This window comes from Erinaceus europaeus, chromosome 5, assembly GCF_950295315.1.
Source record: "Erinaceus europaeus chromosome 5, mEriEur2.1, whole genome shotgun sequence".
In the NCBI taxonomy this organism is placed as follows: domain Eukaryota; kingdom Metazoa; phylum Chordata; class Mammalia; order Eulipotyphla; family Erinaceidae; genus Erinaceus; species Erinaceus europaeus.
This window is the reverse complement of record NC_080166.1, coordinates 89,059,320-89,084,414: the sequence shown is the minus strand read 5'-3', so window position 1 is coordinate 89,084,414 and position 25,095 is coordinate 89,059,320. Positions and strand designations below refer to the sequence as shown.

At 39.5% G+C, this 25,095-nt stretch overlaps 1 protein-coding gene and 1 non-coding gene across 5 annotated transcripts in view; both read right to left on the bottom strand.

Moving 5' to 3' along the window:
* PIBF1 (progesterone immunomodulatory binding factor 1) overlaps positions 1 to 25,095 on the bottom strand; it is a 215,576-nt gene that overhangs the window by 35,166 nt on the left and 155,315 nt on the right. For 2 of the 4 annotated variants that reach the window (XM_007526802.3, XM_060191513.1), the window contains exons 15-16: positions 19,273 to 19,403; positions 7,861 to 7,945 (exon numbers count right to left, since the gene is read on the bottom strand). In XM_007526802.3, coding sequence (XP_007526864.2) covers positions 7,861 to 7,945; positions 19,273 to 19,403 — 216 coding nt within the window. The remainder of the gene's footprint in view (positions 1 to 7,860; positions 7,946 to 19,272; positions 19,404 to 25,095) is intronic. The other 2 variants (XR_009549985.1, XR_009549986.1) reach the window with 1 other exon arrangement.
* On the bottom strand, positions 15,950 to 16,056 carry LOC132538794 (U6 spliceosomal RNA). The gene has a single exon (XR_009550117.1). It is a non-coding gene; the product is annotated as a U6 spliceosomal RNA (small nuclear RNA).

The following is a 25,095-nucleotide window of genomic DNA, read 5'->3' as shown; positions in this document are numbered from 1 at the left end:
CAGACAAGAGGCTAATAACCAGAATATATAAAGAACTTGCAAATCTCAACAACAAGACTACAAATAACCCCATCCAAAAATGGGGGGAGGAAATAGACAGAATATTCACCACAGAAGAGATCCAAAAGGCCGAGAAACACATGAAAAAATGCTCCAAGTCTCTGACTGTCAGAGAAATGCAAATAAAGACAACAATGAGATACCACTTGCTTCCTGTGAGAATGTCATACATCAGAAAAGGTAACAGCAGCAAATGCTGGAGAGGGTGTGGGGTCAAAGGAACCCTCCTACACTGCTGGTAGGAATGTAAATTGGTCCAACCTCTGTGGAGAGCAGTCTGGAAAACTCTCAGAAGGCTAGAAATGGACCTACCCTATAAGCCTGCAATTCCTTTCCTCGGGATATATCCTAAGGAACCCAACACACCCATCCCAAAAGATCTGTGTACACATATGTTCTTGGCAGCACAATTTGTAACAGCCAAAACCTGGAAGCAACCCAGGTGTCCAACAACATATGAGTAGCTGAGCAAGTTGTGGTATATATACACAATGGAATGCTACTCAGCTATAAAAAATGGTGACTTCACCTTTTTTAGCTGATCTTGGATGGACCTTGAAAAATTCATGTTAAGTGAAATAAGTCAGAAACAGAAGGATGAATATGGGATGATCTCACTCTCAGGCCGAAGTTGAAAAACAAGATTAGAAAAGAAAACACAAGTCGAACCTGAAATGGAATTGGAGTATTACACCAAAGTAAAAGACTCTGGGGTGGGTGGGTGGGTGGGTGGGGAGAATACAGGTCCATGAAAAATGATGAATGAAATAGTGGGGGTTGTATTGCTAAATGGGAATCTGGGGAATGTTATGCATGTAAAAAAAAAAAAAAAAGAAGTAGAAACGCAAAGCAGAAATTGACTAAGTTTGGAGTATGGCACCAAAGTAAGAAAGCAGAAGTATACTAGAGTTTACAGTGAGTACCTCCCTAATACTTCCTCTCCACTTTTCCAAGCTTTGGGTCCATGATTGCTCAACAATTTGTTTGGCTTTGTATGTTAACTCTCTTTTCAGTCACCAGGTTCCAGGTGTCATCAGGATGCCGGCCAGACTTCCCTGGATTGAAGACACCACCAATGTGTCCTGGAGCTCAGCTTCCCCAGAGACCCATCCTACTAGGGAAAGAGAGAGGCAGACTGGGAGTATGGACCGACCAGTCAACGCCCATGTTCAGCGAGGAAGCAATTACAGAAGCCAGACCTTCTACCTTCTGCAACCCTCAATGACCCTGGGTCCATGCTCCCAGAGGGATAGAGAATGGGAAAGCTATTGGGGGAGGGGGTGGGATATGGAGATTGGGCGGTGGGAATTGTGTGGAGTTGTACCCCTCCTACACTATGGTTTTGTTAATTAATCCTTTCTTTAATAAAAAAAAAATTAAAAAAAATAAAAAAATAAAATATGAATTACAGTTATAAAAAAAAAAAAAGAAAAGAAAACACAAGTAGAACCTGAACTGGAATTGGTATATTGCACCAAAGTAAAAGACTCTGGGGTGGGTGGGTGGGGAGAATACAGATCCAAGAAGGATGATAGAGGACCTAGTGGGGGTTGTATTGTTATAAGGAAAACTGGGAATGTTATGCATGTACAAACTATTGTATTTACTGTTGAATGTAAAACATTAATTCCCCAATAAAGAAATAAAAAAGAAATAGCTAAACAGCATCCAACTTGGTATTGATATGCAAATGCTGTGTTAAAGGGTAATATACCAACAAAAGCTAGGTAATAGCTTGGGCAAGCCAAGCATGATTATGATGGATAGTAATGTGAACATTAGCAGAAATATTATAGTTATTGGAAAGAAGTAGAAAATTTTCTTGGAATCAGCATGAGCAATGGTTTGCCATGAGATTTTTATTTACACGAAACTAAGGAGAAAGATTATAAGCTTTTGTTTCAAAAAAAAAAAAAGTATTTACTTGTAGATTTGACAGTTGAGTATATAATCCAAGTTGAGTTCTTTCACTCTGATCAGTTTCAGTTTCATCTGTGAAGTGGGGACAACGAACTCTAACTAAGCGGACTATAGTGAAGGCTAAATTATGTGATATAGATGGAAGTACTTAGTACTGCCTTAGATAGTTTCATAAAACAAAGAGATGACATCAGCTTTTGTTTGATTTACAAAGACAGGGCAGGACATTAAATCATATCTTAATAGAAAGACTTTTTTTCTTTTGAGAAGAGAAATACTGCCAACTCTTCATTTTGTTTTATTAAGCTTTCGGTGAATGTGGGAATAGAAAGTGGCAAACTTAGCATGGACAGGAATGCATAAGTATAAGATTTCAATCCAACTTATGATCATATTTTTTAGTTGACCTTGCTTGTACAGATTCTTTAACCTAAATGATTCTTTAACCTAAATTTAAATCTAAATGATTTACTCATTACAGTTGAGAGAGAGGGAGGGAAGGTGAGAGGGAAGAAGGAAGGGAGAGGGGGGAGGGGGAGGGGGGAAGGAGGGAGGGAAAGGGGAGGAGGAGGGAAGGAGAAAAGAGAGGGGTGAGCGAAGGGGAGCTATACAACAATAACAACCACAACAAGGCCAACAAAATGGGGAAAATAGCCTCCAGGAGCAGTGGATTCATAGTGCTGGCACCTAGCCCAAGTGATTACCCTGGAGGCAAAAATAAATAAACAAATAAATAAATTAATTAAATAAAATAGCACCTTTAAGGTAATCCATGTCAAAGGCCATTTCTAAAACAGAGATACACCCCACCCCATACCATTTCTAGGATAAGGATCTTTGAATTACTTTCAACAGCTATTTTCCAGTTCATCTCTCTCAATAATATCCATCTCTCCAACAGTTTCTTCACAAATGTCTGATATATCTTTTCTAGACTAGGAAATAAGGTCTTCAGTATAGGCATAAATCTAATGATCATTTATTTCCCTGCTAGTATAACAAAATGATTTTAAAAAATGGTTAAGACAAGACAGTGATAATTCAGTGGAAAAAAATTCCGTGCATGAAAGAACTCACTTTATAATGCTACTGCTGGAGAAAATGCAGAACAACTGGAACACCAGTGACTGCCAGTGAGCTGCAGATGGCACAGTCACTTTGGAAAATAGTTTCTTTATTTTTATTTAATTTATTAATTTATTTTTGCCATCAGGGTTATTGCTCAGTGCTCAGTGAGCTCAGTGCCTGCACTACGAATCCACTGCTCTTGGAGGCAATTTTTTTTCTCTTTAGTTGCCCTTGTTGTTTTATCGTTGTGGTTATTATTGTTGTTGTTACTGATGTCATTGTTGTTAGGACAGAGAGAAATAGAGAGAGGAGGGAAAGACAGAGGGGAGAAAGAAAGACAGACACCAGCAGACCTGCTTCACTGCTTGTGAAGCAGGGGTCCCTGCAGCTGGGGAGCTGGGGGCTTGAACCTTATGCAGGTCCTTGCGCTTTGCACCACCTGTGCTTAACCCGCTGCGCTACTGCCTGACCCCCTAAATTTTATTTATTTATTTATTTTTATTTCTTTATTGGGGAATTAATGTTTTACATTCAACCATAAATACAATAGTTTGTACATGCATATGTTTTATTTATTTTTTAAAATATTTATTTATTATCTTTTGTTGCCTTTGTTGTTTTATTGTTGTAGTTATTATTGTTGTCATCGTTGTTGGATAGGACAGAGAGAAATGGAGAGAGATGGGGAAGATAGAGAGAGGGAGAGAAAGACACCTGCAGACCTGCTTCACCGCCTGTGAGGCAACTCCCCTGCAGGTGGGGAGCCAGGGGCTCGAACCGAGATCCTTATGCTGATCCTTGTGCTTCTTCTTCTTCTAGCGTTTGCCATCCTTGTGCTTATCCCACTGCACTATCGCCCGACTCCCCTAATTTTTATTTTTTATAATGTCAAACTTACATTTATTTTAACATGATCTAGTAAAGCATCTCCTGGACATATGCCAAAAGAAATGGAAACATTTCTACAGAAACATGCACTTCTTGATAGCAACTTTATTTATAAACACCAATAAATAAAAATCACGCAAATGTCCATCAAATGGTGAGTGGATTGACAGACTCTCACTAAAAGGAACAAATAAGTAATGTCTGCAATAATAAGGATAACTCTTATATATGGTAGTTGAAAAAGGTCAGCTAAAAAAAAAACTACTAGTGATAATTTCACTTATGTGACATTCTCGAAAATGTCTTTTGCTGGAAAACGTAAAACTATCAGGAATAGAAAGCAGACCAGGGGGAGCTGGGTAGTGAAGCACCAGGCCAAGCACACGTTACTATGTGCAAGGATTTGGTTTGAGCCCTTGCTTCCCACCTGCAGAGGGGAAGCTTCATGAGCAGTGAGGTAGGTCTGTAGGTATCTCTCTTTCTTCCTATCGCCCCTCCTCCTTCTCAATTTTTCTCTGTCCTATCAAATAAAAAATGGAAAAGACAAGAAAAAAAAAAAAAGAAAGAAAAAAAGATGGTCAGTGGGTGCCATGGATTCGTAGTGCTGGCACCAAGCTCCACTGATAACCCTGCTGGAAGAAAAAGCAAGCAAGCAAGCAGCCAAGAAAGAAAAAGACAGAGAAAAGAAAGAAAGCAAATTAGTGGGGGCTGGGTAGTGGCACACCTGGATAAATGTATGTGTTACCATGCACCAGGACCTGGGTTCACATTTCATGAGCACCGATGCAGTGCTGCGGGGATCTCTTTCTCTCTCTTCCTCTCCATCCCCTGTCCCTTCCAGTTTCTCTCTGTCATATCAAAGATAACACATAAATAATTTTTTTTTTAAAAAAAGAAAACAGATCAGTGAATGCTAAGAAGAGGCACTGCAAAAGGGGTATGAGAATTCTCTGGGATGATGGAACCATTTATATAGTGATTATGATGATAGTTACACAACTGTGTGAATCAGTTAAGTATCAGAGAAATGGGTTCAATCCCCAGTACCAACACATGCCAGAGTTAAGCAGTGCTCTGGTAATCAGAGAAGTATTCTAAAAATGATGACTCTTACTATTCGTATATTATACTTCAATACAGCTGATACAGATAATTAAAGATTAGTGTTATTTCTTAATTACAAACAGGCCTTAGGGGGGTCTATTTAAAAATTTATTTCTTTGACCTAGGAAATGGCATAGTGGATAAAGCAATGCATCCTCAAGTATGAGGTCCCAAGTTTGACACAGGCATCAAATGTGTCTGGTGATACTCTGGTTCTTTCTCTCTCCCTCTCTTTAATAAATATAAAATAAATATAAAAAATAAATTCTTCTTTTATAAAATGAGGAATACTAAAAGATTTTTAATTCTAAAAGATTTTTGTTGAGGAAAAATGAAAACCATCTTTAGAACTTTTATTATTTTAAAACAGCCCCACAGAGTTCAGTCTCTCTTCGAGAGACGGCCTGAAGCTTTGAGGCTTAAAAAAAAAAATGAGTTTTTTTAATTTATTATTTTTTGGATAGAGACCAATAAATTGAAAGGGAATGAGAGAGAAGAAGAGACAAAGAGACACCTACAGCACTTGCTTCACCACTTGTGAAGCTTCTCCCTTGCAGGTAGGAACTGGAGGCTTGAACCTAGGTTTTTGCACACTATAACCATCACCTAGCCTCTATTTTTTTTCCTCCTCCAGGGTTATTGCTGGGGCTCAGTGCCTGCACTACAAATCCACTGTTCCAGACATCCATTTTTTCCATTTTATTGGATAGGACATAGAGAAACTGAGAGAGAAAGACACCTGTAGACCTGTTTCACTGCTTGTGAAGCATCCCTCCCTGCAGATAGAGAATGGGGGATCGAACCCAGATCCTGTGTGGATTCTTGAGTTTAGTACTCTGTGCACTAAGCCAGGTGCACTAACACTTGGCTCCCTAAATTTTATTTTTTAGAGATCAATTGATTTATTTTTACAAGAGTGAGAAAGAGATCAGAGCACTACTCTGCTCTGGCATATGCGGTGCCAAAGATGGAACCTAGGAACTCATGCATGCAAGGACTGTGCTCTACCTGCTTGAGACATGTCCTCAGGGGCATAAATTAAAATTTAAAAAAATTATTTATTTATTATTGGATAGAGACAGAGAGGAATTGAGAGGGGAGGGGGAGATATCAAGGGAGAGAGACAGAGAGACGCCTGTAGTCCTGCTTCACCACTTGTGAAATTTCCCCCCTGCAGGGGGCACCAGGGGCTTGAACCAGGTCCCTGTACACTGTAGTGTATGCACTTAACCAAGTGTGCCACCACCCGGCCCCCATAAAATTTAAAAGTTAGTACAAATATCGCACAGTAGGCACTTGACATATAATGATAAAACAGAGTTTCACTAAAGAAATTTCTTTAATCTAGTGAGGGAGAGAGATAATACATATAATATCATTCATATATATATATATATATATATATATATATATACATGCACATATATAATTTCATTCTATTATTATTTTGATTTTACTGGAACTGCTCAGCTCTGCTTACGGTGATGCCAACGACTGAAACTGGTACATTAGAGCCTCAGGCATGAAAGTCTTTTGAATAACTATGATCTTCCTGACTCAGTCACTGTTGTTTTTTTAGAGATTTTTATCTTTCACAAGAAACTGTCATGTGTGAGAAAAATAAAAGCTGGAGTATCAGTCCTATGCATGAGGTGACAGAGATCATACTGGGAGCCTCAGGCACACAAGTCAGGTGCTCTACCAGCTTATATTAAATCTACCACAGAGTAAAGTAAGTTGTAAAATAGAATCAACTGAGACTTCTGAAGTAGTATTAAGTTGTCGTCTTAAGTTAGCAGAAGATTGTGTCCTTTAGTTTTAGAGGAAATACATATAATTTGGACCATTCATTTAAAATTTACAGTACAGTTTTCAGAGAACAAAAACAAACAAACAAAAAACCAACAATTGTATTTAATGTTCACAATTAAAGAAATATGAATATCATATAGATGGTAGACAAGGCAATAAGGGCTAGGAAGCAACAGTATTCAAGGGAAAAAAAATATACTCATAAAAAAAGCAAGCACAAATTAACTCATGAATAAAAAAAGTATACCAGGGCCAGGCAGTATGCATAAATTACAGTGTGTACAAGGATCCAGGTTCAAATCTTCAGTCCCTACCTGCAAGGGGAAGTTTCACAAGTGGTGAAACAGTGCTGCTGTAGGTATCTGTCTGTGTATCTCTATCTCTCTCCTTTCTCTCTAAATTTCTCTTTTGTTACTATCTGAAGTAAATAAAAACATATTTTTAAAAAGAATAAAGTATATCACAAATTCAATAAAAAAATAATCAGCTCAAGGATCCTGGTCTGAGCCCCTGGGTCCCCACCTGCAGAGGGGTCACTCATAAGCGGTGAGGCAGGTTTACAGGTATCTATCTTCCTCTCTCCCTCTCTATCATCCCCTCCATCTCAATTTCCCTGTGTCCTATCCAAAAAAAATTAAAAAATGGCTGCAGGAGCAGTGGATTCATAGTGCAGGCACAGTGATAACCCTGGAGGTAAAAAAAAAAAAAAAATCATAGTTGAGACACAAATGTTGGAAGGCACTATGTAGGTGGAAAACTGAGATCCAACAATCTTCACCTGACAAGGGCTTTGATTTTTTAAAAAATATTTATTTATTTATTTATTTATGAAAGAGAGGAGAAGAAAGAGAGCACCAAAACATCATTCTAGCACATGGTGATACTGGGGAGTGAGCTCAGGACCTCACATCTGAGCATTCAATGTCCTCTCCACTGAGCCACTTCCCCGTGATACCCACTGTGAAAAAGCTTAAAGTGCTAAACACTATGAGAAAATGGGAAAAGTACCTCACGATGATTTAGCAGTTGTTCTAAATCCAATGACATTTGATTCTTCATCTGTAGTAAAGCTGACTTCTCCTTATTTAAATTGCTGAAAGTAAACATTGGAAAACTCATAAATTGATGTCAGTTTAATTAGTAAATAGAACACAGCACATAAGAAAGACAAATCTGGTAGTTTAAGGTAAATTTCTAGACTATAAAGGTATTAGACCAGTCACTGAAATATTTAATTTATTCAATGGCCTGGCCTATTTTGGAAGAAGCCTTTATTCTTTTCTTTAAAATTTTTTTTAAAAATTATATTTACTTATTTGATAGAGAGCCAGATAGAGAAGGGAGTGGGAGATGAAGAGTAAGAGAGACAAAGAGACATCTACAGACCTGCTTCACCACTCGTGAAGCTTTCCCCCTGTAGGTAGGGACTGGGGACTAGTTGAGTGTCCCCACATAGCCTGGAAGAAGGCTTTTTTTTTTTTTTTTTTTTGCTTCCAGGGTTATCCTGGGGCTCGGTGCCTGCACTAAGTAAGAATCCAATGCTCCTGGAGGGTATTTTCCCCATTTTGTTGCCCTTGCTGCGCTAGTTGTCATTGTTATTGTTGTCATAGCTGTTGTTGTTGGATAGGACAGAGAGAAATCGAGATAGGACTTGAAGACAGAGGAGAGAAAGACACCTCCAGACCTGCTTCACTGCTTGCCATGGTCTCGACCCCCTGCACATGGGGTGGGGGGAAGAGGGGCTCAAACCGCGATTCTTACTTGGGCCCTTGCTCTTTGTGCCATGTGCGCTTAACCAGCTATGCTACTGCCCAGACGCCAAAGCCATTCTTGTAATTATCATTTGATAATATAGCTATATGCTTCTGAGAATACTTTACTACCTAGTATGTGTACAATATCAGTGCTTTTTCTTAGCTGAGTTGGGACTTCATGCATATGTAATTTCAATGCTTCATTTTTTTTTTTTTTTGGCTAAATACTTTATTTTTGGATAGAGACAGAGAAATTGAGAGGGCTGGGGGAGATACATAAGGAAAGAGACAGAGAGACACCTGCAGCCCTGCTTCACCACTCATTAAGCTTCCTCCCTGTAGGTGGGGAACAAGGGCTTGAACCAGGGTCCTTCCACACTGTAATGTGTGTGCTTAACCAGGTGCGCCACTGCTTGGCCCCCAGGTTGGCTTTTTTATTGAGAGAGAGAGAGGGGTGGTGGGGAAGGGTGGGGAAGAGAAACCAAGGCAACGTATGCATCCTACGCAGTGAGTATACTGCTGACCCCCAAATTAATGTTTTTTTTTAATTTTTTATTTTCCTTTTTGTTGCCCTTGTTGTTTTATTGTTATTGTAGTTATTATTATTATTTTAAATATTTTATTTATTTATTAATGAGAAAGACAGGAGGAGAGAGAAAGAAACAGGCATCACTCTGGCACATGTGCTGCTGGGGATGGAACTCAGGACCTCATGCTTGAGAGTCCAACTTATCACTACACCACCTCCCCCGACCACAAGTTGTAGTTATCATTGTTGTTGTTGGATAGGACAGAAGAGAAATGGAGAGAGGAGGGGAAGATAGAGAGGGGGAGAGAAAGACACCTGCCGCCTGTGAAGCGACACCCATGCAGGTGGGGAGCCAAGGGCTTGAACCGGGATCCTTACACCAATCAAAGCACTTTGTGCCACCTGTGCTTAACCCGCTGCGCTACTGCCTGACCCCCAAATTAATGTTTTTTTTTAAATTAATTTATTAACGATAGGGGGGAGGGAGAGAGAGAGAGAGAGGAATGGGGAGGGAGAGGGAGGAGAGGGAGAGGGAGAGAAGGAATACCTGAGCAGGGGATAGGCGGTAGCACCCCCCAACCCCCCAGCAGGATGCTTCACAAGTGGTGAAGCAGGTCTGTAAGTGTTTATCTTTCTCCCTTTCTATCTCCCTCTCCCCTCTCAATTTCTCTCTGTCCTATAAAATAAAATAAAATGAAAGAGAGAGAGAGAGGGGAACCAGAGCTACACTCTGACAGGAGGGATGACAGAAATAAAACTTTCAGTAACATATACTTTTGGGTATGCCCTAGCCACTGAACCACCTCCCAAGCCCCAAGTCCCCAAAACTAATATTTTAAAGAAAACTAATTACTTACAAAGTGTTAAAAGATAAAATGGGACTTATATAAAAGGTAGAAAATATCTATAGGAAAATAGTAAACCTGAAGATGGTAAGTTAGCTTGAAAGTAGTATTTGATCATCTGTCACATATTAAATTATCAGCTAAATAACTGAGTTAGATGAGTCAAATATTTGATGGTGAACTTGAGGTATAATTTTGCCTCCAATTTTTTTAGCTTAATCTTCTTTTTAAATTTTTTAAAATATTCATTTATTTTCCCCTTTTATTGCTCTTGTTTTTTTTATTGTTATAGTTATTATTGTTGTTATTGATGTCATCATTGTTAGATAGGACACAGAAAAATGGAGAGAGGAGAGGAAGAGAAAGATAGACGCAGACTTGCTTCACTTTCTGTGAAGCAACTCCTCTGAAGGTGGGGAGCCGGGTGCTCGAACTGGGATCCCTATTGTGGTCCCTGTGCTTCATGCCACCTGCACTTAACCCGCTGTGCTACCACCCAACTCCCAGCTTAATCTTCAATTAAAAATTTTATTATTATTTTTATTGCCACCGGGGTTATTGCTGGAGCTCAGTGCTGGCAATCTTTACACCTCAATTTCCATGCTGTTTGGACTAGTGGAGCTCCAGCTTTCTAAGCCAACTCTCTACCATTAGGCTATCACTCTGTTCATCTGGCAACAGGATTTTCTTCTTTGAATTCCACTGGTGGGTGTCCTAGGCCCAGGCTCTGATACAGCTGGCTTCTGGCCACAGGTTTTCCTGCTAATTCCAATAATGGTAGAGTGTCCTGGGGTAACTTTTTGTCTCTTTCTCTCTGTCCTTATCTGAAAAAGTCATCCTAGAGCAGTGAAGTCACAAGAGAAAAATAAATAAATAAATAAAAAGGTAGAAATTCACAAATTTAAAATATACTAGGCAACATTAAAAAAAATATTTTAATTTATTTATTACTGGGTAGAGACAGAAAGAAATTGAGAGAAGGGAGATAGAGAGGGAAAGAGACAGAGAGACACCTGCAGCACTACTTTACCACTTCCCCTTGCAGGTGAGGACCAGAAGCTTGAACCTGGGACCTTGCACACTCTAATGTATGTGTCTATGTAAGCATATGTAACCAGGTGTGCTACCATCTGTCCCCAGAGAGTTTTTTTTTTTTTTTTAAAGATTTTTATTTATTTAGGAGAAAGATAGGAAGAAAGAGAAAGAACCAGACATCACTCTGGCACATGTGCTGCCAGGGACTGAACTCGGGACCTCATGCTTGAGAGTCCAAAGCTTTATCACTGTGCCACCTTCCAGACCATGGGAAAATTTTTTTTTTTTAAGCTAAAGGATAGTAATGCAATTCCAAGGAAAAAAGCCTTTGATTGTTTTCTTCCTGGTAACTGAGTACTTTCCCAGGTTTTCATTATCGCTTGTTCTCTGAGCAGACTAGATACAGCACTGACTTTTCTTCCTAAATGTGCCACTGATGTAACTTGTGTTACAAAGAATACATAGTCTACTGCATCGGACCTCAGAGTTTTCATATATAAAAGTGAAAAATAATACACATGTATGCAACGGGATATGTGAATTAGCTAATGAATGACTCCACAAAGAACTGAACACAAGGTGGAAGTAGATAGCATAATGGTTATGCAAAGAGACTCTCGTGCCTGAGCCTCTAAAGTCCCAGGTTCAAGTGCCCACACCACCATAAACCAGAGTTGAGCAGTGTTCTGGTATAAAACTAAATAAATAAATAAATAAACTTCTTCTTCTTCTAGCATTTGCCCTTCTTCCGTAGCCAGTCAACAGCATCAGGTTGAGCCTGATGTAAAGTTTTGAGACCTCCTTTGAATCTGGAGAGGTGGCAGTCGTTGACTATGTGGGTCATAGTCTGTCTGGAGCCGCAGGGGCAGTTCGGGTCGTCTCTGGCTCCCCAGCGATGGAACATAGCGGCGCACCGGCCATGCACAAACAACTCTATATGCTACATGGTATTATTAATTTAGATTTTGAAAGCATCAGAAAAAAACAGTAAGTTTCAATAAAGGTAAGTAAGTAGCTGGGGGGCGCACCTGGGAGTGCACATGTCACAATGTGCAAGGACCCAGGTTCGAGCCCTTGGTCCCCACCTGCAAGGGAAAGCTTTGTGAGTGGTGAAGCAGAGTTGCAGGTGTCTCTCCATCTCTCTCCCTCTCTATCACCCTCTTCCTTCTTGATTTCTGGCTGTTTCTATCCAATAAATAAAATAAATATAATAAAAAAAAGCTAAGTTGCTCAGTTAAAAAATGCTGACTTTTGGAGCTAGGCATTAGTAATCCTATTTAGTCAATAAATTGAAAAGAACTGAATAATAAAAAGTAAACTTGGTACTATGTTCTGCCAAAGTCCCCCAAAGCATGGTAAAAGATCTATTTCTGTAACTCTAGAATTCTGTAGCTAGAACTATTTTGAAGACAAAAATTGGTTGAAATTAAAACAGACATCTAGTAAATAAAAAGTATTCTTTTAAAAAAATTATTCCCTTTTGTTGCCCTTGTTGTTTTATTGTTGTAGTTATTATTGTTGTTGTTGGATAAGACAGAAAGTAATGGAGAGAGGAGGGGACGACAGAGAGGGGGAGAAAAAGATAAGACACCCACAGACCTGCTTCACCGCTTGTGAAGTGACTCCCCTGCAGGTGGAGACCTAGGGGCTGGAACCGGGATCCTTACTCGGGTCCTTGTGCTTCATGCCATGTGCACTTAACCCGTTGTGCTACTGCCCAACTCCCTTACTTTCTTTTTTTAAAAGACTTTCCTGCCTGAGGCACCAAAGGGCCCAGGTTTTTGTTTGTTTGTTTGGTTGGTTGGTTGTTGTTTTTTAGATTTTACTTATTTATTCATGAAGAATGACAGGCAGAGAGAGAAAGTACCAACCATTACTCTGGTACTTGACCTCACGCTTGAGGGTCCAATGCTTTATCCACTGCACCACCTCCCTGACCATAATAAAAATATTCTCTCTCTCTCTCTCTCTTTCTTATATTCTCTCTCTCTTTCTTTTTACCAGAACACTACTCAGCTCTGGCTTATGGTGGTGCAGGAGATTGAACATGGGTTCTTTAAAATTTTTTAAACAAGTGGTCTGGGAGGTGGCGCAGTGATAACGTTTTGGACTCTCAAGCCTGAGGTCTCGAGTTCAATCCTCGACAGCACATGTGCCAAAGTGATGTCTGGTTCTTTCTCTCTCCTCCTATCTTTCTCATACATAAATAAAATCGTAAAAATTTTTTTTAAAAAAACAAAATTTTATTTATTTTTATGGGACAGAGAAAGAGAATTTGAGAGAGGAAGAAGATAGAGCGACACCTATAGCACTGCTTCACTGTTTGTGAAGCTTCCGTCCTTGCAGGTGGGCTTGACCTCAGCTCCTTTTTTAAAAAAAATTTTTTTATATTTATTTATTCCCTTTTTTTTTTATTGTTGTAGTTATTATTGTTGTTGCTGTCATCATTGTTGGATAGGACAAAGAGAAATGGAGTGAGGAGGGGAAGACAGAGAGGGGGAGAGAAAGACACCTACTGATCTGCTTCACTGCCTGTGAAGGGACTCCCCTGTAGGTGGGGAGCCGGGGGCTCCAACTGGGATCCTTACTCTGGTCCTTGCACTTTGCGCCACCTGCACTTAATCCGCTGCTACAGCCCGACTCCCGCTCCTTTCTTTTCTTTTCTTTTTTTTTTTTTTTGCCTCCAAGGTTATTGCTGGGGCTCAGTGCCTGCACTACAAATCCACTGTTCCTGGAGGCTATTTTTTTCCCCTTTTCTTGCCCTTGTTTATCATTCCGTTGTTATTGGTGTCATTGTTGTTGGATAGGACAGAGAGAAATCTAGAGCAGAGGGGAAGAGAGAGAAGGGGAGAGAAAGACAGACACCTACAGACCTGCTTCACCACTTGTGAAGCAATCCCCCTGCAGGTGGGGAGCCGGGGGCTCGAACACGGATCCTTATACCAGTCTTTGCGCTTTGTGCCATGTGTACTTAACCAGCTGCTCTACCGCCCGGCCCCGACCTCAGCTCCTATCATGTGTACGCAACCAGAACACTACTATCTGATCCCCTTTTCTAGTCCCCCAGAGTAGTCACTGCTCACCTCTGGCTTATGTTAAATAAACACTGAAATAGCAAAAATAACCATACTGGGTTACAGGGCAACTATTCTGTAAGATACTGGTTTATTGGGGGTGGGGTTTGGGTCCTGGAACATGATAGCAGAGGAGGGCCTAGTGGGGGCTGAATTGTTATGTGGAAAACTGAGAAATGTTACACATGTACAAACTATTGTATTTTACTGTTGATTGTAAACCATTAATCCTCCAGTAAAGAAATTTAGGAAAAAAAAGTGGTTTATTATGAACCAGCATGAACTTCACTGACAATACATGGGTACATACTTTCAGTTTTTGTTTTTTTTTTTTTGAGCTTTATTTTTATTTATTTTTATTTATTTTATTGGGGAATTAATGTTTTACATTCAACAGTACACACTTTCAGTTTTAACCTTCTTGATTGCTCTCCCACTCTTTCTGATATAATTTAATCTCTTTGTGATTTAATTTCCAGGGGCTTTGTGTCTGTGTGACTAGAAATAGAGACGGAGGGCCGGATGGTAGTGCAGCAAGTTAAGCGCACATGGAGCGAAGCACAAGGACTGGCATAAGGATCCTGGTACAGGCCCTCGGGTCCCTACCTGCAAGGGGGTCACTTTCCGCGCAGTGAAGCAGGTGTGCAGGCTTCTATTGTCCTCTCCTCCTCTGTTTTCCCCTCCTCTCTCGATTTATCTCTATCCTAACCAACAACAATAACAGCAATGGCAACAATAATGACAACAAGGGTAACAACAAGGGCAACAAAATAGGAAAAATGGTCTCCAGGAGCAGTGGATTCGTAGTGCAGTGCAGGCACCGAGCCCCAATAATAACCTTGGAGGCAGAAAAAAAAAAAAGAAAAAGAAAATAAATAGACATGGGGAGAGAGGGAGGGAGGGAGGGAGAGAGAAAGAGGAGAGAGAACACAAAAGAAGAATAAGAGGAGGGGGTAGGGGGAGAAGAAGAGAGAGACCACAACACCACTGCTCAAGTTCCTGTCTTGCATGTGATGAGTGGGGCTCAAGCTTAGTACCTTGTGCACAGTAAACTGTGTACTCCACAGTGTGAAGTATCTGCTGGCTCCAGGCTTTCTTACTTTTAAACCACAAGAGAAATCGCCTTCAACATGTGGATCTTTAAGGCAAAACTTGCTACTTTTTATACTGTGTTCTTTTCATGTATAACATAATTACCCAATAGGAGTTTAGTTTATAAAAGACACTTTCATAACAGTGGAAACTTACCTTGAAAAATACAAAGCTTCTATGAGTGACTCATAAATTAACTACAAAACAAATCTTACAAGCACATCTATCCTGAACGGTATATTACACCCATGATTGTTCAGCTCACTGTTAATTATTACTCAGAAATTCATGTTTATGGCTCTGTTTCACCTGCTATATGAAAATTTTCCTGATATACTGTTCTTCAACTTCCTGGATCAATATACCCTGTTGTAGTCTTATGAAAGTTGGTAATATGGCCTTTTCTTCTTGAACTACTTGCTAAGAATAAACCAAGAACTGACAACAGGAAAGAAAAACATATGCTAATTGTTCTCTGCCCATGCTTGCTTCAGTTTTGAACCTTAGTTCAAAATACATAACTCAGACTGTCTCCTGTGGCTTTGACAGTATATGTTCAGAATGGATTATTACTTTTATGGCAGGGGAATTTTAAACAGATAATAGTGATATCTCAAATACTAACAGGTGTATAATTTAGTACATATTTTCTCTAGACTTTTTTAGGCACTGCTCATTTGTATAAATTAGCTAAATTTGCTTGAGGGGGTTGTATTACCTTATTTTTTAAAAGAAAATGGTGAAATTACCGAGGCCTTGATTTTTTTTTTTAATATGGAATGCTTCACAAATTTGTGTGTCATCCTTGCGCAGGGGCCATGCTAATCTTCTCTGTATCGTTCCAATTTTAGTATGTGTGCTGTCAAAGTGAGCACTGATTTTTTTTTTTTTTGAAGAGTTACTTATTTATGAGAGAGTGTCACTTTGACACCTGTGATGTCAGGAATTGAATCTTGTACCTCATGCCTGAGAGTCAAATGCTTCCTAAACTGCAAAACTATTCAGTTTTTTTTTTTTCTTACAAAAGCACTATTCAGCTCTGGCTTATGGTGGTAAGGGGACTTGAACTTCAGGTTGTTGGGTTTTTTTTTTTAAGTTTTTTAAAAAATATTTATTTATTTATTTTCCCTTTTGTTGCCCTTGTTTTGTTGTAGATGTCGTCGTTGTTGGCTAAGACAGATAGAAATGGAGAGAGGAGGGGAAGACAGAGAAGGGGAGAGAAAGACACCTGCAGACCTGGTTCACCGCTTGTGAAGTGACCCCCCTGCAGATGGGGAGCTTGCACTTTGCACCACATGCACTTAACTTTAAAGTGTTTTTACTGCATGAAGCTAGAAAACCTCTTTTAATATAGTCAAAGGGGTAGCTGGGAAAAGAGCTCAAATGGTAAAGCACTGGAATAAAGAACTTGAGGTTCTTCTAGTGCAATTCCCAGCACTGTAAGTACTAGAGTGGTACTCTGGCTTCTCTCTCTCTCTTTCTCTCTCTCTCATATCGTTCTCTTTTCACAGATATAGCATATTTTTATCATTGCAGGAAATCACTAACAAAAGTTTCAAGAATTTAAATGATTTATTTCAATTTAAAACTAAATATCTGGTTGGGGAAGACAGCATAATGGTTATGCAAAAAACAAAACAAACAAACAAACAAAAACTCTTCATGCCAGAGGCTCTAGGGTCCTAGGTTCAATTCCCAGCACCATAAGCCAGAGCTGAGCAGTATTCTGGAATAAACAAAAAATCCTAAATAACAAGCAAGATTTGAACTCAAGTGTAAGAGTATGTATTCTCTTTTAAAACAAAGCCTTTATTATGGAATATTAATTGTTCTGCATAGAACAAATGACACTCAGTGCTCTAACAACAGGGAGAAAGTTTAAGCTCATCAGATAAGGAAAGGATTACAAATGCTGGATAAGGGCAAGAGACTGGCTCACTTTATAACAGACCACCCCATCATCTGGGGCCCTAGTCAGGGAGTCCTTGGATTCCCACACAGATACAATGGGCCTAGACCTCTAATAGATTCCCTCTCTCTACCATCACTGGTCACTTCCATCAGGAATGTCAGCATAAGCTCTCTTTTGGGTCATCTCCCTGTAAAGTAGCAATGGTAGGGACTGTCCTGCTCTCTGAAGGGAGGCTGGGTCATCCTACTCTGCCACTCAAGGAAGAATGGCCCTGAAGTAAGAAGTGAGTGCAGCCTAGAATGTTCCCATCTGTGACCAAACTGTGAGCTCAGACTGACAGGGACTCAGAGGTTACTCAGGCTCTTGCGCTAAATATGAACATGTAGGGACCCTGGGTCCAGTTGATTGGGTGAACAGTTCATTTTATTCATCAATTTTCTTCAAGATTGGGAGACACTCTCTTACCTAATGCAGATTTCCAGTCCTATTCTCAACTCTGACACCATCTTCCCAAACAATATTTTTGTCCACCTATATGCTAGCTATCAAACTCAAGGAAAAACACCTAAAGTCATAGGCCCTTAGAAACATACCTTAATGGGAATGTTATGCATGTACAAACAATTGTATTTGCTGTTGAATGTAAAACATTAATTCCCCAATAAAGAAATAAATTAAAAAACAAAAATAAGAAACATACCTTAAGTAGACTCACTCATTCTTTCCATCCTACAGCCCCTGTTCTCATCTGCTTTATTATTAACCACGTTGACCTTCTTTATATCTTACCACCTTTAAGCCACCAAGTTGCTGATTATGGAGTATTAAGAAGAAAGTATAACCCTGCCTCCCATTTTAATCACCCAGTTTCTACAGTTATCAAAGCACTAAAGTCTTTTAGTCACTACTCTATACTATTGTGTTTTTCACTTTTCTTTTTGAATTGTGTTCATTAATGAAAACGTACTCCTTATTCTGAACAGGACATAAGGAGGCAGTATAACACAGAATTGGACAGAATTAGACATCAGATCTGGATTCAAGTTTTGACCCTACCACAGAGCTGTTTGTTAGATGACAAGCTGATTCATTTTTGTTTTTGTGGGGCTGAACTTGTTTAACCATGTAATTTTCTCAGAAGGAATCATTTTATTGCTATATATGACTTCTGGTTATACTCCTCCTATCTCTTGATCAACTCACATCCTAGTAAATAACTTTTCAGGTAACAAGACAAGATGGCTGTTGGGCACATGTCCAGTTAAGATGCAATTACAGAAACCAGACCTTCCACCTTCTGTACCCCATAAAGAATTTGGTCCATACTCACAAAAGGGTAAGTGTTAGGGGAAGATGACCAGAGGGTTCTGAACTCCAATTCTATCAGGACCCAGGGAGAGAGAGAGGGAAAAAAAAAGGACACAAGTGTACTCAGAAGTAGAGAAGGCAGGGCCATAGAAAAAAAGTGATATATATAATGGAAATAATAGCTAACCCATATCTGTGATCTTGGGAGAACTAATGTAGTTTCCAGTGGAGGGAATGGGAATACAGAACTCTGGTGGTGGGAAAGGTGTGGAATTATACCACTATTATCTATTAATTTTGTAAATCAAGATTAAATCACTATTTCAAAAATAAAAAAATAAAAAAAAGAAGATGGCTGTTATGTGCCCTAGGATAGGAAAGGTACATTTTGTTAACAAGAGTAGGATTATTAGTTTCAGGCTATCATCCTAAGATAGAATATGAATATCCCATGTGATGCATAATATTTTAAACAGTCTATTAGGGGGATGGGTGGTGGTGTGAGGACCCAGGTTCAAGTCTCTGTTCTTCACCTGCAGGGGGAATGCTTCCTGAGCAGTAAAGCAGGTCTGCAAGTGTCTATCTTTCTCTTCCTCTCTATAGCTCCCCTCCACTCTTAATTTCTCTCTGTTCTGTTAAAAATAGGAAGGAGAAAAGGAAAACAGAAAAAATGGCTGCTAGGAGTGGTGGATCTGTAGTGCAGGCACCTAGCCCCAGTGCTAACTCTGGAGGCAAAAACAGATAAACAAATAAATAAACACACAACAGCCCCAATATATTAGTTCAGTCATTTCATCAGAATTCATCTATAGCAGTATTGCTCACAATGCCATTATTATTCAATTAAAAGATCTACAAGTGGTTTGTTTACCTGACATCTTTCTCAAGTTGTGCAATGTTCTCCTTCAGTGAATCAATCTTAGAATCTCTTTGGCGCACTGATTCAATGAGGTATTTGTAAGGTTGTTGAGTTTGGTTTAACAGAGAATTGGCCCTGTCAAGCTAAAGAAAGACAGATTTCATTAAAATTGAGAAAATGTTACAAGAAACTAGAAAGCACACAAAATGCTCCAGCAAGATACAGTATACAACTACCCCGTACATGATACACGCTGGAAATTTCCAGTATAAATCTGGAGTTTTAATAAAACATGAGTCAAGAGAGCTACTCTTTTTAAAAAGTATTTTATTGTATTTATTTATTTATTTATTTATTTATCAGACAGAGACAGCCAGAAATCAACAAGGGGGAGATAGAGAGGAAGAGAGACACCTATAAACCTGCTTCACTATTCATGAAGCTTCTCCTCCTGCAGGTGAGGACTGGGGAACCTGGTTCCTTGTGCACTGTAACATGTGTGTTTAACCAGGTGCACCACCACCTGGTCCCCAAACAAATATAAAGGGGAATGGTGGTGAAGAGAGAACACTAGAGCATGACTCTGGTACATTCGATGCTGAGGATTGAACTCAGGACCTCATGCTGGCAGGTCCAAAGCTCTAGCCTCAGCACCACCTCTCCTACTGCCAGACTACTCTTTATCATTATATACAAATATAAAAGAACATTTTTTTTATTATATTTCTTTATTTATTGTATAGAAACAGCCTGTATATAGACACCGGCAACACTGCTTCACCACTCACAAAGCTTACCCACTGCAGGCGGGTACCAAAGGCTCGAACCTGGGTCCTTGTGCATTGTAACATGTGTGGTCAACCAGGTGTGCCACCACTGGCCCCGAAAAGAACAATTTAAAACAACACTCTATTAATCAATTTTGGTTTGGGTAACCTAAAATTTCTTACCACTCTTCAATTTGAAAATTGTGTAATATTAAATTTACCTTATTTTAATAAGTACCTATTAGATAATAAAGCCTATTTATTTATGCTTTTTTATTTTTGTACTTTCTTTTTTGTTTGATAGGACAGAGAGAAATTTAAGAGGGAAAGCGAATGGAGAGGGAAAGAAAAAGACAGAGCGTCACCTCTAGCACTGCTTCATTCTCATGAAGCCTTCCCCCTGCAGGTAGGGACCAGGGGCTTGAACCCAGGTCCTTGAGCATAGCGGCACATACACTTAAGCGGGTGTGCCTTATTTCGGCTCAAAATTATATAATCACATTCTATTTTATTGTCTTTATAGTCCTGTCCATCTTTTTACTTTATTTATTAGAGGAATATTGAGAAGAGATAGGTAGGTAGGTAGATAGGGAGGTAGGTAGATAGGTAGATAGGTAGATCTGTAGTACTTCTTCACCATTTGTGAAGCTTCCCTACTGCAGGTGGTGATCAGTGGCTTGAACCTGGGTCCTTGTGCATTGTAACATGTACACTCTACTAGGTATGCCACTGCCTATCCCTCCATCTCTTTTTCTTTTTTAAAAGATTTCATTGGTTCCATTAATTGGAGATAGACACAGAGAGAGGAGAGACAGTAAGAGCAAGAGTGAGAGCGAGAGAGATCGAGAGCGAGCAAGCGAGAGGAAAAAGAGAGAGAGAGAGAGAGAGAGAGAAAGGTGTCAGTGTAGCACTCTGGTATGTGTGGTGTTAGGGTCTGAACAAAGGATTTCATGCTTCCAAGTCCAAAGCTCTACCACTGTGCCCCCCTCCCAGGCTACTGATTCTGTCTCTAAAATGACATTTATAGGGGGGCCGGGTGGTGGTGCACTGGTTTGAGTGCATACATTACAGTGCTCAAGGATGTGGGTTCAAGCCCCCAACCCCCTCCCCCGTGGGAGGGGGGAAGCTTCCTAAGTGGTGAAGCAGTGCTGCAGGTATGTCTCTCTATCTTCACCATCCTCCTCAATTTCTTTGTTTCTATCCAAAATAAATAAATAAATAAATATTTAAAGTGACATTTGCAAGGGCTGGAAGACAGCTCACTAAGTAGGCTGTGTGCCTTCCCTGGCACTGGGGTTAGCTCCAATGCTGTGATACCTCACCCCTCCCACTATATATATCTGAAATAAAAATAATGAAAAAGTTGACTTGGGAACAGTGAAATAGTATATACATTAGGCCTTTGTCTAGCAAATAATAATAATAAATATTTGCAAAACATGATTTATATATCTAAAAAGTCTGTGCATAAATATAAATAAAAATTTACTAGGGCCTGGTTAAGTGCACATACTACAACACTCAAGGATCCAGGTTTGAGCCCCTGGTCCCCACCTGGAGGAGGAAAGCTTCACGAGTGATGAAGCAGGGTTGCAGATATCTCTCTCCCTTTCTATCTCTCTTTCCTTTCTTAATTTCCCCATTTCTATCCAATAATAAAAAAATAAATAAAATAACATAAATTTACTATTTTAGTTATTGTATTTTTTGAGGGGGGTAAGGCAGAGAGAGAGAGAGAGAGAGAGAGAAGGACAGAGACAACAGGCAACTACAACACTTCCACCAACTGTGAAGGTCCCCCCCACCCCCACCAAAGAAGGTCCTCGTGCCTGGTAACGTCATACACTCTACCAGATGTACCGTCACCCAGCCCCTAAAACTATCTTTGCATTTTATAGTGTGTTTGTTAGTGCTGCATACTCATCACTAATATCCCATGCTATCTGCGGTAGCTTCCAGGCCAAACTTTTTTTTTTCTTTTTAAGATTTATTTGATTGTTCATTAGTGAGAGAGAAAGAATAAATAAGCAGTGCTGGGTATCAATCTTGAGACCTCATGCTTGTAAATTCTGCATTCTACCTACTGTGTAACTTTTTTTTTTTTTTGCATTATCTTTATTTACTGGATAGACACAGAAATCGAGAGGGAAGGGGGTGATAGAGAGGGACAAAGACAGAGACACCTGAAGCCCTGCTTCACCACTTGCAAAGCTTTCCCCTTGCAGGTGGGGACAGGGGACTCCAACCTGAGCCCTATAACTTATGCACTCAATCAGGTGCCACCACCTGGCCCCGTGTCACTTTTAAAAAATATTTATTTATTTATTTATTCCCTTTTGTTGCCCTTGTTGTTTTATTGTTGTAGCTATTATTGTCATCGTTATTGGATAGGACAGAGAGAAATGGAGAGAGGAATGGAAGACAGAGAAGAGAGAGAAAGATAGACACTTCACTGCCTGTGAAGCAACCCCCCTGCAAGTGGGGAGTCGGGGGGGGGGGGGGGGGCTCGAACTGGGATCCTCTTGCCAGTCCTTGTGCTTTGCGCCACGTGTGCTTAATCCGCTGCGCTACCGCCGGACTCCCGTGTCACTTTTTTTTTTAATGTCAACAATGCTTTATGGTTTTCCGTATAATTTTTTTCTTCTGTTTGAATTTCTCCTTGTTTTGTTCCTCAGTAGGGATCCACTGCTCCATTGAGTTTTCAGTTAACGCAGAGCTGGGGGGTGCAGGGGTGGTGGAGAAGAGAGGAAAGATTACTACAGCCTCCTCCAGTGTGGGAGTAGCTGGGATGAGACCTGCGTCACATGCATGACTAAGCAGGTACACTAGCCAAGGGAGCTACTTTGCTGCCCTAGTATTTTGACATTATGGTAAATGAAATTATTTTCTTTTTTCATTTTGTTATATTGTTGCCCCTTCCTTCTTAAATTTTTACTGCCACCAGGGCTATTGGTACCTATATGACAAGTTCACAACTCCCAGTGGCCTTCTTATTTATTTATTTATTTATTTATTTATTTTAAGATATGCAGAGAACTTGAGAGGGGACAGAGCGATAGAGACGGAGAAAGGTTGACACCTGCAGCACTGCTTTACCACTTGTGAAACTCCCTCCGCTGCAGGTGGGGACCACTCTGGTGCATGGTAATATGTGAGGCTTACCAGATCCAGCACCATGTGACCTCATATCATAATCATTAAAAAAATTATTTATTCTCTTTTGTTGCCCTTGTTGTTTATCATCATTGCTGTTGTTGCTGTTGTTATTGTTGGACAGTACAGAGAGAAATCGAGAGAGGATGCGAAGACAGAGAGGAGAGAAAGATAGACACCTGCAGACCTGCTTCACTACTTGTAAAGCAAACCCCCTGCAGGTGGGGAGCCGGGGCCTTAAACCGGAATCCTGATGCCGATCCGTGTGCTTTCCGTCATGTGCGCTTAACCCGCTGCACCACTGCCTGGCTCCCCATAATCATTTTTATAGGCTGTTGGGAGTACCTTAATGTGCAGGTGTGAAGGATGGTTATAGTGTAAGGCAGGGGAAAAAATCAAGGGTAGAAATGATCATTGTTAAAATGAGGTTCAGGCAAGTACAGAAGAGTGCCTCTAAGGGCAATGAACACGTTAGAGAACAGCTGCTTGTAGTTTGAGTCCTTTATAAGTTATGTAAACTGTGGCTCAAGGGGAGGTGCAGTGAGTAGAGTGGCTGAGGAACATGAGGTCCAGGGTTCTATCCCTAGCATGATACGTGTTCTAACACGTATAATGTTCTGGTTCTTGCTCTCTGGCTCTTACTTTCTTTCATAAATAAGTGTTTTCAAGAAGTTATTTAAATCATCTACCTAAATTATATTGGAAAATTTCCTATGATTATATTAAGTACAACATAGGGGAAAAAAAACTCCCTCAAGAAATGGAAATTATAGTGAAAAGAAAGATTTTCTTGCTCTTTTCTTTCTTTTTGACACATTTCATTGTAATAAAAGCACAGCTATAAAGAAAAAAAAATTGCCAGGAATACTTACGGAAGTTTGGGTTTTAGTGTTCTTTTTCAAATATGCAGCTGGACAAAAATAAAACTAAATTCTACTTACCTGTATAACCAGTTTCACAAGTCAATTAAATCAAACAATTGCCTTGACTTTGTTTTCACAACTGGCCCTAACTGAATAAACTGAACTGACAAGTTGCTTTGCGTTTCAAAGTGCAGGGGGTGGCAGGAGGATGGAGATCATCTACTGTGGCTTAGAATGAGAATATGTTTAAAACTTATTAGATCTAATTTCAATTGCATGAAAATATTACAGTAGCCATTAGTCTTTTTAGTTTGATCTCCCTTTTCTTTTTTGTATGACAATTGTATGTTAGCCTTCAATGCCTCAAAATTCAGGGCAAGAAGCTTTACTACTTTCAAAAGCTATCTTATATAACAAGCAAACGTTTCTCTTCTCTGGATAAAAAAAAAAAAAGTACTGTAGTGCTGTCAGTTCTTGGAATGCATTTCTTTATGAAACTTGTTTTTAGGCTTCTGAATTCTCTAGATTTATTTCCATTCACCATGGGAAAAAGTACACACGTCTAATAAAAAGGGGTGCTAGGTTGAAGTAGAAGCAATTTAACAGAGGTCAATTTCATTCCTCAAATATGGTCTTAAAAAGAATTTCTATAACTATGATCAGTGTTCAGAGAGTTTCACAATCACTCACTCTGCTATTGTTAGTAATCTTTTCCTTATAGGAAAGTCTTAGTAATTAGTGACTCAGGAAACATACGTAATAAATGACTCAGGACTAACCTAATGACACAACATTTTATAGAATTATTACTCCTCTTTTAAATATATTGTATGTGACTCAGCAAAAAGCACCATTAGATTTAAACACAGCTATATAAGACACAATTTAGCTTATTCTTGGGTAATAGTCAAATTATTTTCTCTTAAATGCTTAAAAAACATAGTGATGACTAGATTTTGTTTTGATTTTGTTAAATGGATTTCTTTTTCTTGTGGAATTTTTTTTCTTTAAAATATATTAAAAGTCATTACTTAAACTGAGAGAGCTAGACA